We start from the raw sequence: 18,659 nt of genomic DNA, 5'->3' as shown, positions 1-18,659 counted from the left end.
GGGTTGGATAGAATGTGTTCCGTGCCCAGGCGCACCCCGGAAGAGCCCTGATCCTCTTATCAGTTTGCTTGTCATTTGATTTTCTTCTGTGGTGAACCCAGTCTTGAAGCTCTTTTCTGGGGGTTCTGGGTCTGGGAAGCAGAGTCCCTTCCTCTGTGGAAGCATGGGGCTGTGAGAAACAAGAAGGGCTCTCGAGAACACGTGTCACTTCTCCTCTCTCTGTCGGTCCCAAACCAGGGCTTCTACAGCTGAGCTAGACCCATCACTTGCAACACTCAGATTGTTATACATTGAATTGAGTCCCCCCAAAACTCACACGTGGAAGTCCTAAGCCCCTGTGCTTCGGAATGTGACCTTATATGGAAATAGGGTCTTTGCAGATGATTGAGTTAAGATGGGGTCATTAGCGTGGGCCCTAATTCAACGTGGCTGTGAACTTTTAAAAGGGGGAATTTGGACACAGAGAGAGATACACAGGGAGGGAGAATGCTACGTGAAGACTGGAGTTATGCGGTCACAAGCCAGGGAACACCAGCGACGGCCAGCATATCACCAGATGCTAGGGGAGCACAGAACAGATTCCCCCTCTCAGCCCTCAGGAGGAACCGACCCTGCCAACACCTTGTTCTCAGACCTCCAGCCTCCAGAACCCTGTGACAATACATGCCTGTTGTGTGGCCCCCTAGTTTGTGGTACTTTGTTACGGCAGCCCCAGCAAACGCATGCACAGATTAACGAAGTTCTAGCTCAGAGCTGGGCACAGGAGGTTTGGGGAAGCCCCCTTGGGCTCCTCTCCTGGAGCCTCTCCTTGGAGTCACTCCGCCCCTCCAAGTGACTGTCCAGTATAAGGCAACCTCTGTCACAGGCAAAGAGCAATCACTTTCTAACATCTGACCCTCTCTAGGTGCACCTGCTTCCCTTGACACCGCCATCCTCCCACAGAGCCGCCATCCTGCTCCATTTCCGATCTTTCCGTCAAGCGGCAAATTCCTCTTTAATGCAAGAGCATCAACACATCACACGGCAAAGCGTCCTGTAGGCGTCCATCACTCTTGCCCAGCCAGGCCGTGTTTACCCCAAGTCCACCAGGACTTCCAGGCTTCTCCTCCTTTCATGAACTTTCTGGATCCAGTCTAAAGGTTGGTTATGAACTCACCCAACATTTGCAGTGCCCTTTCAAAGTGCTGTCAGGTAAGTGATTCTGAAATTCAATTCAGCAAATATCAATTGGGCCTTGGCTGTACTGGGGACGGATCTTCACAATCATTCTATGGCAGGGGGAGGGCCTGGCACTTTGAACCCATCTTGTATATGAAGACACCATCTTGGAAGGTTAACGGCTGTGCACAGCCAGTTATGAGCAGACCCGAGAGTGCACCTGAGTTCGACCCACTCCGTCTACTGCCAGATGGGAAATCTCTGGGTGGAGGGGGTGCTGGGCAGGGAGAAGGGCTGTCTCTTCAGAAGGCTGGCATGAGAGGCTCCACGTGGGATTGACCTGTGGTTGGGACTCAAGGTGGGCTGACTCCAGATCCATGGTTCCCCGATGCTGATCTACAGCAGAATCACAGGGAGCCTGTGAAGGACGCAGATTCCAGGACCCCACATTGGTTAACAGAGCTCCAGGAGCTTCTGATGCTAGAGACCACACTTGAGAAATATTTGTATAAAGCTAATTTTCAAAAAGGTTCTTTCATTTAGCAAATATTTATTAAGCATCTAGCATGTATCTACTGTGTGCCAGATATCGTTTGGGGAATTTTATCCCCAATCTACAGAAGTTTGTAACTCTTGGTCCTCACAGATGGATCCTGAATCTGGTCAACCACCAAGCTGATACCCAGTGTCCACCGGGAAGGCCCACTACCAGGTGAGTTTTGCCCAGGCCTGCCAGTGTTTGCCACCCCCAGTGGTCACGTCTGCCCAGCCTTGCTACCCTGTATTGGAGCCCAGGCCGGCAAGATGCCCCAGGACCAGGGAGGCGTCCTGGTGGGGCAGCCTGGGCCTCAATGGCTGCCTCGGTGTCCCTAAATGGCTTCTATCCTTCTTTCCTCAGTCCCATAATGACCACTTATTATAAAGAAAATAAGAGTAGTTACAGCAATATCATGGGAAAAGATCAAGTGTATTTCTCGTTGGGAAAACTTCATTTACAAAATTCAAGTGTACACGTTAGGTTAACTAGTAAGACAGTGAAACATGTTATTGGAGAATTATGTGAAAACTACCATCACGGAGATTTACGGACCCCTCACTAGGTCATTAAAAGTGAGGGTACCAGAGAGGGTCTGGTTAAGGAAGTAGAACCTGAACAGGGCTTTGTCAAGGGGGTGGGGATGGAGACGAGGTTCCAGGCAGCTGCCACGGAAGGGACAAAGGCACAGAGGTGGCGATGTACATGCTGTGTTTTGGAAACAAGACTACTTAGCTGGAACATGGGTTTGCATACGGAAATAGTGGGAAATAGGGTCAGGGGGGTGGGATCGAAACTCCTCGGGTCGTACACCAGCGGTTTGCCCACAAATGCCTGTTAATGATTGGATTAAGAGGAAGGGCAAGCAGGACTCTAAGATTATTTCGGAAAATCACCAGGCTCAGATTCTCTGGAACAGAGTGGGGAAAGGTGGGAAATCAGAACGTTTTGATAATGTAAATCATCTAGCAATCACAGATTATTGCCAAGTTGTTCCACTCAATAAAAGCACCACAGAGCCCAAAGAGGACAGTCAGTGGGTACACAGCTCTAGCAAGAGAACTAAAAGGAATACGGAAGTCAGCGACAAGGGAAGTGTGAAGGCGAGCTGGCTGGGAGTGGCAGTTTCCACGCACAGTGAGCAAACGGCCCCGCCACATGCACGCTGAGTGCACTTGACCCAGGCTTCCTGATGACAGGGTTAGGGGGGACCTCTTCATCTGGCCTCTCTGGTCTAAGTCCCCCACAGTGTGTCTGAGCCCCAACTGTCTTCCCATTGCTGTCCCCTCGGCCCATTGCTGTCTCCCGTGTTTCCAGGACCCTGGGCCCTGGAACCTGCCCACACTCCTAGGATGTCACATCTCTGCCCTTACTGGTTCCTCCTGAGTCCCCTGCTGGATTCCTGCCCCTGTCTCAGGTCAGCTCCCCCTACCCCACCCCATTCACAGCCCAGCTCGTCTCCCTGTCCCACTAGCTCAGCATTTTGTGTCTCTCTGGACTGAAGTCTTTCCTTTCTCTCCCCACTTGTGACTAAAAGTCCAATCTGCTTTCCTCTCTCTCTAGAATGTCAGCATGAAAGCAGAAGCATGGTCTCTTTAGCCCTGTAACTCCATGCCTGCCATACCGAAGGGCTCGGTGGATGTTTACTTACTGAACTGAATATTAGGGGAATGATGCCCTTTGAGACAACTTGGAGTTAGAAACTCCAGGCTTCTGTGGCCAGGGGATGCATGACTGGGGACAGCACGTCATAAGAACTGGAAGTAACCGAGCATGGTTGAGGGGGTGCGTTGAGAGACGTGCACTGGGCACTGCCAGGCTGGTGCAGGTGTGCCAAGGAGTTAAACCCAGAGACCAAAGGGACACCCGGTGCTTCCTTAGGAGCTGGAGTAAAACCTGAGGTGATGCAGGCACAGCGTCCAGATGGAGCACCCATTTGGGAGAGAAAGAGGCCAGGAGGAGAGGAGACAGGTTCATCACAGGACAGTAGAGGTCAGGGAATAGTAGCATCTCTGGATAGTGGACCAAGTGGTTTGCGCATCTGAGTTGGAGAAAGATAAATCATGATTTCTATGGCTGGTGTTATGGGCTGAATGTTTGTATCCCCCAAATTCATACGTTGAAGCCTTAACCCTTACTGCGATAGTATTTGGAGGTAGGACTTTTGAGAGTTGATTAAGGTTAGAGGAGGTCATGAGGGTGGGACGCTCATGATGGGATTAGTGCCCTTATAAGAAGAGGAAGAGACAACACAGCTCTCTTTCTCTCCAGGCTCATGCACTGAGGAAAGCCCATATGAGGACACAGTGAGAAGGCAGCTGTCTGCAAGCCAGGGAGAGAGCCCTCATCAGAACCTGACCATGCTGGCACCCTCACTTTGGACTTCTAGCCTCCAGAGCTAGAGAAATAAATGCCTGTATTTTAAGCCAACCAGTCTGTGGCATTTTGTCATAACAGCCTGAGTTGAATAAGACATGTGACTGGGATGGAAATTTCAGAGGTGACAGGATCTTCAGAGAAAATCTCAGGCAGAGATGTTTTGGCTCTAGGTATGCATGAAGGAAGCTGAGAATGAGACAAAGGGGCAACTGCTCAGAGTGTGATGGGTGAGTGGATGCAGACCCAGTGAAGCTGAGTGTCAGGAGACCCGGATCCAGTAGCCCACCTTTTCTGTGTATGTCTTTACAACCCACAAAGCAACTGGGTTCCTTAAATGATTGACGCTCACGTGCTATATTGGACCATGTGCCTGGGAAGAAGGGGGTTTTTCGGGAAAGTAAAGATGAGAGGAGGGGGCACAGGGATGTGGCTCCTTTCTTTGGATGGTGGCAACATAAATTCTCCATGATGGAAATGCTCTGGATGCCTTCTGACGCAGGCATGGGGACCTCATCATTTCACAGAATTGGGGCATCACAGCCACTATGTGGACATCAGGCAATTCCAGCCTCACATGCAGTCCAGCTGTTCCCAGGGCACAGGGCATCTAGAGGGTCCCACAAAGTGTTCTGCTGAGAACACCACAAAACAGTAAGCTCAATATAGCGAAAATCAGAATGTGCTGCTAAATCCAATCTTAGGTCCCAAGGAAAACACGCGGTAGTGGCCATCATATAAGGAAAAAAAATACATCTTTAGCTCAAAGGTATTTTATCCACAAATGTACTTTTTCCTGCCACCATTACTCTGTTTCACTATATCAATGAGTGGACACCTCTGCCCGCTAGACAGGAAAACATTGTTTGAGAATCACTGATTTATGCAAGTTATACAAGTATTTGTTGATCAAACGCACAAGTATTCCTGATGCACCACGTTGTGCGTGACGATCCGTTCCCACAGTGCTGCAACAAGCATGGCATCGTGTGTCCACAAGACTGCGGTTCCCGCTCACGTTTCCCCCGTGGGTTTAGTGCACGGGCGTGCCTGTTCCTAAAGACGCTGGGCAGAGCTTCCAGGGATTTGGAGTGAGGACATTCCCGTGGTCTGAGCCGAGGACCCCACTGGTGACAGCCCTCAGCCACCTGCCTTCCGTGTTGCAATCCTCGGTGGACCAACAGGCCAGATTCTAGAACAGGCAGGTCCTGCTGCTGTTGTCTGCCCTCTTGGTAACTCTGTCCCCATCTGGGAAGAGTCACCATAAACCCCAGAGCCCAAGTGTTGCCAGTGGCTCCCACACTGGCCAGACAGGTAACCTGTCCCTGGGTCTCATTTGAAAACAAGGTCTCTGCCGGGCCCCATGGCTACCGACATCCCATAACTTAAGTGGGGGGCCTGCAGGAGTCATGGCTGGACAGGGAGTTTCTCTGCCCAGACCTCGAACCGTAGGTTTCAAGAACAGGGAGGTCACAAGTCAGTGACCCCATGCTAGACTGACTACAGTTGATTCCCAAGACAGAGCAGGTGCCCCGGACCTCTGGGACCTTGCTTTCCCTACTATGTCCAGTGTCGTGGACTCAGTCTGGGATCATCAGCTGCTCCTATAGTTTCATGGCTGTGTCTCTCGGGGTGTCTGAGAGTATGGACTTCTTTGGCCGCCTTTTTTATCGCCCCCAGACCAAGGACAGTGTTCCGTGCACACGCGTGTGTTTATGTGTGTGAAAGGGTGAGTCTTATATGCACATGGGCATGTGTGTGTGTGTGTCACCCACGTGTGTATGAATGTGTGTGTAACTGGGTAGGTGGGTGTGTGTATCACAGAACGCAGACCAGGGTGAGGACAGCCAGGCATCCAGGGTACAAAATTTAAGGAGGCGCCTACTTTCAGGGCCTATCCTGCCCCTTAATGAGCCCGAGAGTGGGGGGCTCCTTAAATTTTGCACCCTGGGTGGCTTTGTCCCGCACCCTTGACCCAGCCTTTGTTGTGTGTATGTGTGAACGTGTGAGAGTGTATCTCTGTATGTTGGTGTGTATGGAAGCGTGTGTTGTGTATGTATGTGCATACGTTTGAGTGTGTGTATGAGTGTATATGTGTGTGCACTTGTGTCTGTGTGTCTGGGCAGTTCTTACTGGGCTTTTCCATTTCCGTCAGCAGCTGTAGGGGCCCCTTCTCATCCGCCTGGGTCAGCCTTCCCTCTACCCCGTGCCACCCACTGAAAGGCAGCACCCTGTCTCAGAGAGCCCTGGTTATACTCATGGGGTCTGGGGCAAGGCACAGCTCTCCCGGTCTCAGTTTCCTTGTTGGTAAAATGTGGTGTCAGGGCCTCACCTTTTCTGGCCTTGAACGACGCCGGGTCTAGGTAGACTACTTGGTGTAATGAAACCTATAAGGCTCCTGTGACACGTGAGACTCAAGTCTAGAAGGCGAGAGGCACAGAGATGAACATTCCTACACAAAGTAGGCTGCAAAACATGCCATAAAAATAAAGTGCTAGGGCTTCCCTGGTGGCGCAGTGGTTGAGAGTGCGCCTGCCAATGCAGGGGACGCGGGTTCGTGCCCCAGTCCGGGAAGATCCCACATGCCGCGGAGCGGCTGGGCCCGTGAGCCATGGCCACTGAGCCTGCGCGTCCAGAGCCTGTGCTCCCCAACGGGAGAGGCCATGACAGTGAGAGGCCCGCGTACCACCAAAATAAATAAATAAAGTGCTAGGGACCTTGGGGAGGAGGAAAGGAATCCAGGAAGGCTTTAGGGGGAGGTGGCATTGAGCAGGGCGGGCTGAGGATAGCTGGGCTGTCTGCATCACAGGCATGAGGTCTGTTGGGCCTCCCAGCAGGCTGCTGAGCCAGGGGCCACGGGTCCACTTCACCAGCGAGGGAAACGGCTCCTGAGGTCACACGGGTGCATGTGGTTGAATGGGAATTCAAAACCACATGTGTTGGACTCTCAAGGCCCCACCTCTTCAGCCACCTCCATCCAGGGGGAAAGAGGCTCCCGGGCCTCAAGATGGGCAACATCTACACGGGGCAGACCGATGAACACACACAAAACAGTCTGCAAACCATAGAAGGCTGTGTGCAATGCTGTGTGCAATCGCGTGTACACGGCGGGACAGCGAGTGACTTCCAGGGAGGCGGGGACAGAGAACCGTGTGGGCGGGGGCATGACGCGCTCCTGCCCCGGCTCTCCCGGAGAGGTGGACGCCTTCCAGCCAACCCGACCCAGCCAGGCTCCGAGGAAAGCAACTGTGACAAAGCAGTCAGGGCAGCGACTGCGTGGCTGCAAGCAAGACCGTGAAGCGGGGGACACTCACGAGAGGGTGAATCCCGAGGCCCCAGGGCAGGCCTGTCTCGGCTGGGGGTACCTGTCCAACCGGCTCTGAGGCCAGCAGGAGACAAGGGGCTTGTAGGGCTCTGGATCTCTGGGACACTGTCATATCACCAGAGAGCACGGGGACTGGAAGGACACAGGCCTTGTCACACTGGCTAAAGGGAGACGCCTTATACAAAGTCTGCAAATCTCTGGAGACACGGGGATTAAGCAGTGACTGGGTCCAGCAAGGGTTCTGACCTGGCCCAAGTGGGCACATCTCCACGGCACGTACACCTACAATTCTGCAACGTTCTGCCAGCCATTTGGAGCCCCGGTGTAGACCATCGTGGAGTTGGCTGATCCAACACGGCCTCACCTGCTGCCCTTCTGGAACAGTGAGTGATACAGTGATATCCAGAACACTGTGATAAATGGCCTTTGGTGCTCCCACCACCTGGGTTGTTAGCTTGCAGTCCTCGTCCTGCCACTGAATTGTTTTGTCTGATTATCTCCCCTCTCGGCGCTGTGGGTCTGCTGCCTTTGAAAGAGAATCACAAGACTTCAGCTCCCTGCCCTGAGAAGGTGCCTCTCACCCCTGTCATTTACCTGGAATAGCCTGGCAGTGGACGCCACCATCACTGGTGTGATGCCCTGCACACAGCAGGTGGCATCCGTGAGGGTCTGTGAAATTGAATGAAACCGCTCACCCTCAGATTCCAGCTTGACTTCACCTCCTCTCCTGCCCCAGCCTCCTCCCTCCCAGCCTCTTCCTCCAATTGGAAGTCACAGCCAGGCGCCCGAGGACGTGTCAGGAGATCACCCCATTCCTGCCACCTCCATTTCGACAGTCATCAAGAACAGTCTCAGGTTCGAGGGAAAGAGCAAAACAGAGCTGGAGTCAGGGATTTGATGCTCAGCTAATGCCAGGCTTTTAAATGTCAACCAGGGTTTGCTATCGTGCCAAAGCTGGATTATTATTACACAAAGTTGGAAAATAAATATAGGACAGGACGTAGGGGTGGGGCTGGAAGGTAGGAGAGAGAAGAAGACAGAAGAATTGTGGATTTTTATTTTTTTTAAATAGACATACGGTTCTGTGTCAATTAAGAACCAGTACACAAGGCACATCTCCCTGTGGTCCTGTCTCAGCTACACACATAACATAGATGCATGCCCACTCTAGCTCATCTTTCCTAAGACCAATTCTACCAAAACCCTAGAAGGTTCTGGATTGCAACCTAAAGTCCACGGGCAGCCCATTCTATCATGAGCCTACTGTTTCCCCTGTGATTGGGTTTTCTGGTAAAATGAAATAAGGAATCCTTTTCCAGACTGGGCTGGCGTAGCAGGTGATCATCGCCCCAGGGCTCTGAGTTAGCACTTCCCATGAATTCTTTCACTGAATCCAACACCCCTAGGTTGTAGGTCTATTATTTTATCCAGGTGGAATATTAAAAGGTCTGTCCTAAATCTTAACTGGAGCAAAATTTTGACACTGGTTTTCAAGTTCCTAATGGAGAGTTTCAGAGGAAATACTGAGACCATGGAATGTTTGGACATCTGTGCTGGAGAATTTGGGGAGACCCTCCTCCCTGGGGACCCCTGTACTGGAGCAGGGAAAAATTCTTGAGTAGCTGCTATGTGCCAGAGGAGGATGCTGGTTTCACTTTCAGTGTTGCCTAGAAACCCTGCAATATCCCCGTGTTTTATACAGAGGAAACTCAAGCCCAGAGAGACAACTGACTTGCCTAACGTCACACAGGGAGAAAGCAGTGAGGTGTGGTTCACAGGTAAACCCTCTGAGGCAGAGCCCCTCCTGCTGCCTGCAGAGATGGAGAGGCGGCCGCAGGGCCTGGTTCACAGTGACCTCAAAAGTCTCTCGCCCTCTTGATGCCTCACAGGCTGCCCCTGAGTTGATCAGAGGAATAATAGTTCTTCCAGAGAAGCTGAGGAATCCAACGCAACACGTGCGGTGGGCAAACACGCAGTTCACACGATGACGGTAGATTAAGCTGTTTCTCTTAAGTGCGTCACCCAACCAGCTCCCGACTCCTCTGCTGTGCTGGTCTGACAGCAACAATACGTGGCAGTGGACTAATTAGCACTAATGACTCAGGTCACTCCAAGGCCACTTAGGGAAACAAGTGCAGAAGAGAACACGGATGAGCACTGGGGCTGAGGACGGGAGAAGAAAGAACAGTTTAAAAAGAAGGAAGGGAAAGAGTGGTCTTTCTCTCTCCATCTCTTTCTCTGCTTAAATCAAAGATGGGTTTGCATCCAAGAAATGCAACCAGCCAGGAGCTGGGGGGCTACTGTCCACAGCCTAAAGGGGCAACAGGAAAATTTACCCCCTTTCCAGGCACTGGTACAAGTGGAACCTCGGTCGAGGTGCCAAAGGAGCAGACGACTTGATTTTGAACCCCTGAGTGAGAGGGACCCCCAGGAAGCAGCAGAGGGAATGAACCTAAACTTGGGGAAATGAGATCCAGCACCTCAAGTGCTCCCCACTTGCTGCCTGTGGGTGGGGCACCTGGCGACAGCCCCTGACTTCACGGGCGGGTCTTCCCAGTAACGCTGGAGCTGTTTCCATCACACCCACTAACTCCAAAGTCTCTGAAATGCACCCAGTCAGGGAGGCCCAGTGTGGTTTGGAGATACCAAGGGAGTATAGTATACCTGCTGGCCTACAATTTATTGAGGTGCCTGTGGGTAACTGCTTTTTTTTTTTTGGTGCAGGTGGAAACACAGCATCCTGGGGGGATGTGTTGAAAGAAAGCTCCCTCTCTCTGCATTTTCTAGTGGCTGACCATCTCCTTCCACCTCACAGGACCTCCAGGAGGGACACCAGATAGGAACCACTGCTCCCATTTTGCAGATGGGAAGACTGAGACAGCCTGTTTTCATTGAGCTGGAGCCTTAGGGACACTGATGAAGAAACCAAGCTGACAGACTGAAGGTCCTGCCTGTTGCTATCGGCAGGAGTCCTTGAACCTCCTCACCAAGGATGCTGGCCCGAGTTCCCAATGGAGCTGCAAGCGTGAACCCATCTAGTGCTACAGGGAGTTTTGATGAGCTGGCCTTTGGGAAGGGGGGCAGTGGAAAGGCAGCTGGAGTCAGATCAGTCTCACTGAGCATCAGTTCTCTTCTCTGCTGTAAAAACGTCCATAACAAACCTGCCTGGTAGACTCCTGAGAATTAAATGAGACAACGGATGTGCCCTCTCCCAGCAGAATCCCACACCTGTAACAGCCCTTGGAGATAATAATCAGAGCTTCCATTGACCGAGGGCTCACTAAGTGCCAGGGTGTGCCCAGCACTTTGTGTATTGTGTCTCTGTCTTTGGATATGAACGTGGCATGGGCAGAGCTGGAGCGGCTGTGGGCTGCCTGTGCTGAGCCTTGCCAATTTTATATGGCATTCAGAACTATGGGAGGGTCCTCAGGAATTAACACAGAAACAGGACCCATATATCCCTGGGGGACTCCTGAACCTCCCTCCCCTTCAGCTTGGACATGCCTCAGCAAGGTTCTATCCAGGCCCTTTGTTCTTCCTGGGGAAGGAGCCCCAGTCAAGGTAAAGCCCAGACTCGGTGACATGAATTGTGGGTTTAAAATAGAAACGTTCCCATGAAGATTTTTCTGATCCAGGTAAGAGACATTTGCTCATCTGGGCCACCTGGCCAAGGGAGAGGTCAGGAGGGGTTTTCAGAAACCCAAACAGGCTTGTCAGCCCTAACTCTGGACCTCAGGACACAATTACAAATGGTCAAAGATCTACTTAAAAGTGCCACGACCGCAGATACATAAGGAAGGGTGGATACCCCTGCCCACTCTACCCTGACCCAGAAACTCTATCTCAGGGTCACTGACTGTGGACTGGAGAAACTGGAATTGGCCTGGGAGGGTGAAGTTTTCAGGAACCAGGAGACCCTTGGACTGTATTTCTCTGTCCTCCTTCCCCCAAGGAGAAACACCTAGCACCTCTGTTGGAAGCAGGCATTGTGCACACTTCCTAAGCAGACTGTCTTCTGGCCCCGGCTCCGAAAGAACCTGGGCTAAGGTGCTCCAGAAAGAGTCACTCCCCCAGAAAGCTCTGACTATGGGGTTGCATTCTCTTCTTTTCAGAGAGTGCATTATACCGCCAAGTTCTATCTCTGAAGGGAGTGCGGGCTCCTGGGGGCTGGTAACTCAGTCTTTCCCCAAGTCTCAACTAAAACAAAAGCAAACTGCAATCTGAAATGGGGGCATATTCCCCTGCCCTCTCCTTTTAAGATCATCTTTTTTTTTTTCTTTTCTTCTTAAACGAAATTGTGTCTTTTATCTTTTGGCTTTTTGTGTACTCAGAACCTCGGAGCTCAAAGGTTTCTCAACGCAACTGAGAAGTCGGCGCCTCTTGGATTGATAAATAGAGCAGCTTTAAAATGCTTAGAACTGAAGACAGACCAACTGTGGCGAGAGAAAGTAAACACATCCCCGCACCAGTCAACCCTAGCAAGCTCCTCGCTGAGATTACAAACTGCAGTTCCTGCCTGAGCTGGCAAGGATGCTGGAGCAAGCTGGGGTGGGGAGGGGCAGAGCCACAAAGCAGCTTCCTCTGCCTCAGTCAGTTGTGTCCCAGAGGAGACGGGTCACCTGGGAGCCTACTCAGGACCCGGTTTGGATGTTCCTAAGCATAGCCGACTCCACCAACGGGTTTCACGCCTGGAAATGTCCCAAGAGAAGAGGGAACCAGCTTCCTTCGTTTGATCTAAAGGGGGTTCCTCTCCCTTACCCCCGCACTCCCCCTGTGCAGGTGAAATTCTCCAGTGAGAGAATTGGGATTTTTCACAAAATAGACTGTGATCACTACATAATTCGATATGAATATTTGAGGTACTTTTCCCATGAAAAAATCCATACTTTAAACACTCCCCCCCCAAACACACACACAAATTGTTTTTATGAGAACCAATTAATAAATGCTAATTCATCCAGGCATATCTCCACTAAATTACTGTTTCATTTAATTGTGGGGGAATTTTCCATTACTAAACTCTCCCTTGCTGGGTTTTTTTCTCGCATTATTTATATATTTTTTTCAGTTTCACTAATAGTGAGGTTGGTATGCGATATTATCTGCTGTTTGTACGTCTTAAATTTCTTTTTCATTTAAAATGTTTCCTCGTTCTTGCAGCTCCACGTAATCTGGGAGAAACATCATTAAAAGCAGACAAGATTTAATACATAAATGATGGAAACAGGCACTGGCTGAAGAAACGGGCACAGGAGAGCGTCTTGTCTGATGGTGCCCCTCTGATGTCAGGCGTGCATGGGTGTGCGGCAGCGTGTGTCTCCACTTTGGGTTAATGTGGAAATGTTTTCCTATGTCAGAGAGTCACAAGTCAATCCACGAAAAGACTTGTGGGTACACAACTAGGAATGAAGATCACAGGGGCTTGAACAATAAAAATAAACAACACTTGAATCTCTTCTTAAGCCAACAGCAGACAATGTGTATTTTCTTCCTTCCTTTTCACGGACACCAAATCCAAACTTTGACATCTAGACACCCAAAATCCAGACCAGCTGGTCCCCAAAGATCCTGCCTTTTTTATGCATAGAAAATTGGGGGGTTCCAGTGATGGTTAGGGGTGGCTTAGGGACTGTGGTTGAGATCGCACTCAAAAGGACATATTTTGAGGTAGAATTTTGATTTCCTTATAATGAATGGCAAAGTTTCCATGCACCTGGCTACCGTCATTTCTGAAATAAGTTCTTTCACTTTTCCCTCTCCAGCCACCTTCTTCCCCTCTCTCCTCCCCTCCCCCACTGCCTCCTTTCAGTGTCTTTCTTTTTCTCTTTAGTCTTCCCCTTCTTTCTCTTTCACGGTAACACATTCTGGAGGATGTGAATGATTAAACTGTTTACTCCGAGGTTTGAGGTTTAGGTATGAAAAGGCATGTCACTGTAAGTAAAGTTTCACCTTTATACCCAACTCTATCAATAATTACAGAACAAGGATGATTGTTAGTAAATCTTTCTTACAGTTAGCTCTTACCAAAAGTGATGGTATTTATTCTGAGTGTACTGAGTTCTACTGATCTTACTATTCACAAAAATTAATTACAGAGCTGAGTAACCTCCAAAATGAAGTTAGCGTATAAAGGGATCATGAGTGTGTCCCTGGAAAAATGCATACCCATAAAACATGTGCCACATTAAAATTCAAGATTTGAGGTCATAAACAGAAACTTTTGACATGTTATTATAATAGTAGACGCTTTCCTTTGAACCAAAATATCTCTTAATGATTAAAATTCCGAGATTGATTTTTGTGTTGTTTTTCTTCACTTCCTTTGTCCTCTTCAGCAAAATTAGGTAGAGTCCTTTCGGGTATAGACTGACAAAATTAATTAACTTTCCTTCCACCCCCAAAATGTCCCAAATAAATGCTTCCAATAAACATCAAAAAGTGTCAATTAGAAATAATTACTTCTTATCAATCAGTAGGGCAATTAAAGTGACAAAGCTTGAAAAGATACTTATCTTAAAACTAATTCACAAGGTAGCTAAATTATCTCCTAATTAACTTGTATTGAGGAGGGTGGGAGGACGGACCATCTTGAAACAAAGATGAATTGAGGAACCCCAATACCTCTTTATGGTCCTCAAGCTCCTCAAGACTGTTTTTCATCCTGAGACCTTATTTTCAACCCAGGCAAGAAACCTGGGCAGAAAATAGATCTCTGGCTCCCTTTGCCCCTTTTTAAAACCAAGAGGAGGGAACAGGGGTTTTACATCTGTGATTTAAGGAAGTTAGAGATAGGCTCCTCCTCGATCTAAAGCCTCCTTTGACTTCTTGAATAACCTATTTTCAGGAGCTGGGGGAGAGGACTTCTCGGAAGTTATTGCGCATAACTTTTAATGACAACCTGCTTGCTTTTTACTAAACTCTCTTCTTCACGGATACAGTATTGTTTACATTTTAGTATTTAGGTGGCTTTTCTCGTGCATCTTTGACTCTTGAAAAAAACGTTCTTGTTTTAGAGGATCTTTGTTCCCTGATGCTACAAAATTCCCAGTAGATTTCCAGACCATTTATATTGCTGACCGCCGGCAGGTCAGAATCATTCACTCTTCGCTCTCCACATCCCTTCAGAAAAAAAAAAATATATATATATATATTATATATATAATATATATATATATATATATTATATATATTATATATATATATATATATATATAATATATATATATATATATATATATATATATATATATTGCTTTAAAGAGCTCTCTGCGAAGCGAGCCGCAGAGGGTGAGCCACAGCGGCCTGGGAGGCAGAGGCCGCGCAAAACTTTTCTCGGACGTCTCGGATTTTTGGAAACGGTGCGCATGGCCTCGCTCCCGCGAAAAAAGGCCCGCGGCCGCCTTCGCCCCGGACGCTGCTCCAGGGGAAGCTTCAAGGGGCGCTCTCCAGGCAAGGGCCGGGCAAAGCCGAACTCAGAAATGGAAATGCCTGGGGAAAAGAGGGAAGTCTCTAAGACCTACAAGAGAAATGGGCTTATAAAAACAGGAGGGCTCAGCTTATGAATTTAGCTCTAAATATAGGCAATGGCGTCAACTGATTAGAAAGACAGAGGGTCTCTCCCTCAGGTTTGCCTAGAGAGGATTTAGAAAAGAAACAGGGGACCGTCTTGAACATTTTGAGCTACGTTTTAGGCAATTTTCTTCTGTTTCATTAGCATTAAATTAAAGTCTCATCCTCCCTCTGCCTCAGATTTTTCTTTTTTTAATTTGTTTTGGGGAGAGGATAGAAGAAGCCCCTCTGGCTCCTCTAGACAGAAAATTACCTCTGTCCCAGGCCCTGCCAGCGGTGGACGGCTCCCTCCCCAAACCCACGGGCGAATTGCCTCAGAGCTAATGGAAAAACTGTGTCTCCTCATCTGGGTCTCTTGCTGATTAAAAATAAAGTAAAAATAATTGTGTCCTTCCTTCTTTCCTTCTTTATTTCCTTTTATTCTAACGAGTGCTTCTGTAATGAAAATAGGTAGCGAAAACAAAATCAAGCCAACCCGAGGGACCGTGACATCGTCTTATTTCTCGAGCAGCGACATAGAGGAAAGGGTCTGGTCCAGCAGGGTAAATTCGAGGTCCGGGAGCACCCACTCCTATCACCGCCAGAAAGGTCAGGGGAAGGTCGGGGGTTGGTTGGGGCTTGGGGGTGAAGCGGCGGGACCCAGCCTGGCGCGGGTTCTGGCACCTGGCGCCGCGCGCTCGGCCTCGGAGACCGTCCTGATGATGCCGAGGCGAGTGGATTGACGTCTCTCGTTATACCCCCGTATGGCTAAAGACTAAGGGTCTAAAACCTGGTCCTGGCCTCAAAATGTGATCAAGGAGCTTGAGTGGCGCCCGGGCGCGGGTGGGGGCGGAGTAAGGGGTGCCAGGCGCTCCCCTCGGTGCCCTGGCTCGTCGACCCCGCCGCTCCCGGGGAAGGGCTGTGAGGTCTCCATTCCGCGCCCCTGGAGGCCCGGCGCCCGCAGAGGGCGGCCAGGACGGCGGTGGCCCCTAGGGGCACCGGGGTGGGGAGGCAGCGTGCTGCTGACTCCGTCTCCGGTGGTAGAGCGAACCCGAAGGAGAAACCTACCGGCGCCCCGGGGGTGGGGGGCCTGCGCCTCTGCCCGTGGAGCCTCGGCCCCCAGACCCGAAGCAGCGCGGGCGCAGCTCGGACCCGCGGCGCTCTGGGCTAAATTGAGATCTCAGCCGCGCGCCGCGCCCGATCCGACCCTGCTTATTATAACAAATGTCCCGTTTGCCGAGCGGGACTTCATATTCGCCGAGAATTCATCTGAAATATTGATTTCCTCTCACTCCACCGGCCCAAATCGATAGCGCTGCGCCCTGGCCCCATAAATCGCCTTCCCCGCGGCCGGCCCAGCTCCATCCATCACCGCGGGCCAGGCCGCGCCTCTGCCCGCTGTCCACACTTGCTGAGCGCCTGGCCGGCCGTGCCCACCGCGCCGCCCGGCCCCGACCCTGCGGCTGTTTCCTGGCACAGACCACCCCGGCCTGGGCCAGGAGGTGGGAGAGAGCGGGAGTCGCGGCCAGGGACACCCTGAGCGCTTTTGAAGGGCCTGGGCCCGGGCGCCGGTGGGGAGGGGAGTTCGCCCCGTGGGGGGCTTAGTCCTCGCAGGCCGGACGCCCCGAGCGCGGGTCCCCGCCTGCCCGGTGCTGGGCAAGGAGGAGTCCGAGAGCCCCCCAGCGCGCTCTCGGCTCCCAGGCCCCGGACCGCGGGCTCCCTTCCGTTTGTCTGGAGAGGTCCGCTGGGCTCACGGTCCCGCCCGGGAGCCACGGGCAAGAGCTGGGCGCACCCGGGGACGAGGGCTTAGAGGTCGGGGGCAGGGGAGCTGCAAGTCCTGCACGGCCGCGGCGCAGGGCCTGAGAGCGTGCAGGATGCCCACTCTCATGGGCCAGGCGAGACCCGGCTGGGGCGTGAAGGACACCCCTCTGCCCCCACGGAGAGGTCCTCGCCGCTCCAGGTGGTCCGCAGAAACCCAGGCCTGCGGAGGGCAGCTCCGCAGGGCCGGGAGGAATCTCAGGGCCCGAGAGCGGCGAGACGGCAGCCGCGGAGAGCCAGGCCGGAGGCGTCCCCAGCTGCGCCCCCCACGCACGGGGTCCAGCGAGCCGCGAGCCTACGCTCCCCAGCCCCACCGACCCGAGCGGACGCACGGACGCACGGCGACGCGAAGGCTCGGGGGTCCCGGCCACTCCGCGTCCTTACCCGATCTGATGGAGTTGTGAGGCATCGCCGGGGAGTCACTCGCAGCCCGCCGAGGGCTCAGGGCTTCCTCACGCAGGTCCCCGCTGCGCCCACCGCCACGCCGCTGCCCTGCACAGACCCAAGGGCAGGGGCATGAGACTCCCTGCCCGCTGCCTTAGACCTCCTCCCCAGGCCCTACCCCTGAGGCTCTCATCGCGAGGCAGGAGTCTCAGGATTTTTAGGTGAAGTGTGGCCAACCTCAGCCCGGCCTAACACATGCGCCCGGCCGGAGGATCCGGCGTTGGCATGTTCTGAGCAGCCCCAAACTCCAGCCCGGTGCCCTCTACCTCTGCCAGCCCAGCCTTAGCCGGTTTAACTTGAGAGAAAAAAGGCTACCGGGCTTCCTGGGACCCTCTCCCTTCTCGAATCATCCCTTTCTCCCAGTCAACCCCTGGGAGGGATACCTGGCCGGCCGGCAGGCCACAGGCCTTCACTGCCCGGGTCCGCCCGCGAGGGTGCCCTGGGCCCCGCGTCTCTCCTCCTTCCGAAGTTTGTTCCCATCCACCCGGCATCGCCGACCGGTTTTATCCCGCCAGGGCCCGGAGAGATGGGTCTGGGGAGGCTCGCAGGCCGCGGATTGGCTGGCTGGGTGCAGGGGGGTGCAGGAAGGGGAGGATTTTGCAAGGGGGACATGGCTGAGTGGACTCAGGAGTTAGAAACATTCGCTGGAGCTTCTGTTTCCAGTGGAGAGAGGAGAGGGAGGCAGCTGGGCCCTAACTCAGCAGGCCCGGAAAGATTTGAGGAGTGGGCGATGGAGGCCTCAGGGCCTGAGGGTGAGGGTCTCTGGGTCCACCCGGGGTCAGTGACACCAGAAGTGAGAGACACGCCACCCCTGTGCGCCCTGCGTCCCCTCCTCTCACCCCTAGTCTGCTCAGGGGATCACCTTTTCTTTTGTGGGAGGGAACTTTGTTTTATATGCCTGGTTCTTAAGGCAGATGCCTATTCTCAGGGCGGGAGGCAAGATGGTGTAACCTTCTCACCACTGGTGTGGACCTCTTCCAGGGCAAAATCCTGAACAGCCCCTGAACCCATTCCTTCCGCACCAGCCAGGATCCACGCCTCACATTGTTAAGTTAATGAAAATGGTCACCTAACCCATTCCACGGGAACACCTTTCTCCTTCTAAACACACAGCCGCCAGCCTCCTTCCTTGCTTCCTGAGGATTTTGAACTTGGGAGAAGAGTCCAGAGGACGGGCCATGAGGGCCTAGATTTCAACTCAGTGTGGAAGGGTATTAGAAAGGGACAGGATGAGCTGAACCCTGCCTTGTCTGCAGGAATCAGCAGCCTTGGGGCCGTGTGGGCCTGGGTGTGGATAAGAAGGGCTCCCTTGGGGTGGGAATGAGAAGCCCTTAGGGGGGGTGAAAGCTGCCCCCCTCCTTCCTCACAGGTCTTCTCTTCTGTCGGGGGAAGCGGGTACAGGGAAGATCGTGTGGGCGAGCTAATGTCCTGCAGCGCCAGCAGGCCGGCGGGGCA

At 52.1% G+C, this 18,659-nt stretch overlaps 1 protein-coding gene across 1 annotated transcript in view; it reads right to left on the bottom strand.

The window, feature by feature from the left end:
- PAX8 (paired box 8) overlaps positions 1-18,215 on the bottom strand; it is a gene marked incomplete at its 5' end in the record, with an annotated part of 57,882 nt that extends 39,667 nt beyond the window's left edge. Inside the window, 2 exons of the mRNA XM_082672766.1 lie at positions 17,145-17,252; positions 18,164-18,215. Of these exons, the coding sequence (XP_082528892.1) occupies positions 17,145-17,252; positions 18,164-18,215 (160 nt within the window). The remainder of the gene's footprint in view (positions 1-17,144; positions 17,253-18,163) is intronic.
- Positions 18,216-18,659: the final 444 nt, after the last annotated feature.

The sequence above is a fragment of the Grampus griseus genome (assembly GCF_964374135.1).
Source record: "Grampus griseus genome assembly, chromosome: 15".
NCBI classification, from domain to species: domain Eukaryota; kingdom Metazoa; phylum Chordata; class Mammalia; order Artiodactyla; family Delphinidae; genus Grampus; species Grampus griseus.
This window is presented reverse-complemented; position numbering and strand designations above follow the sequence as displayed.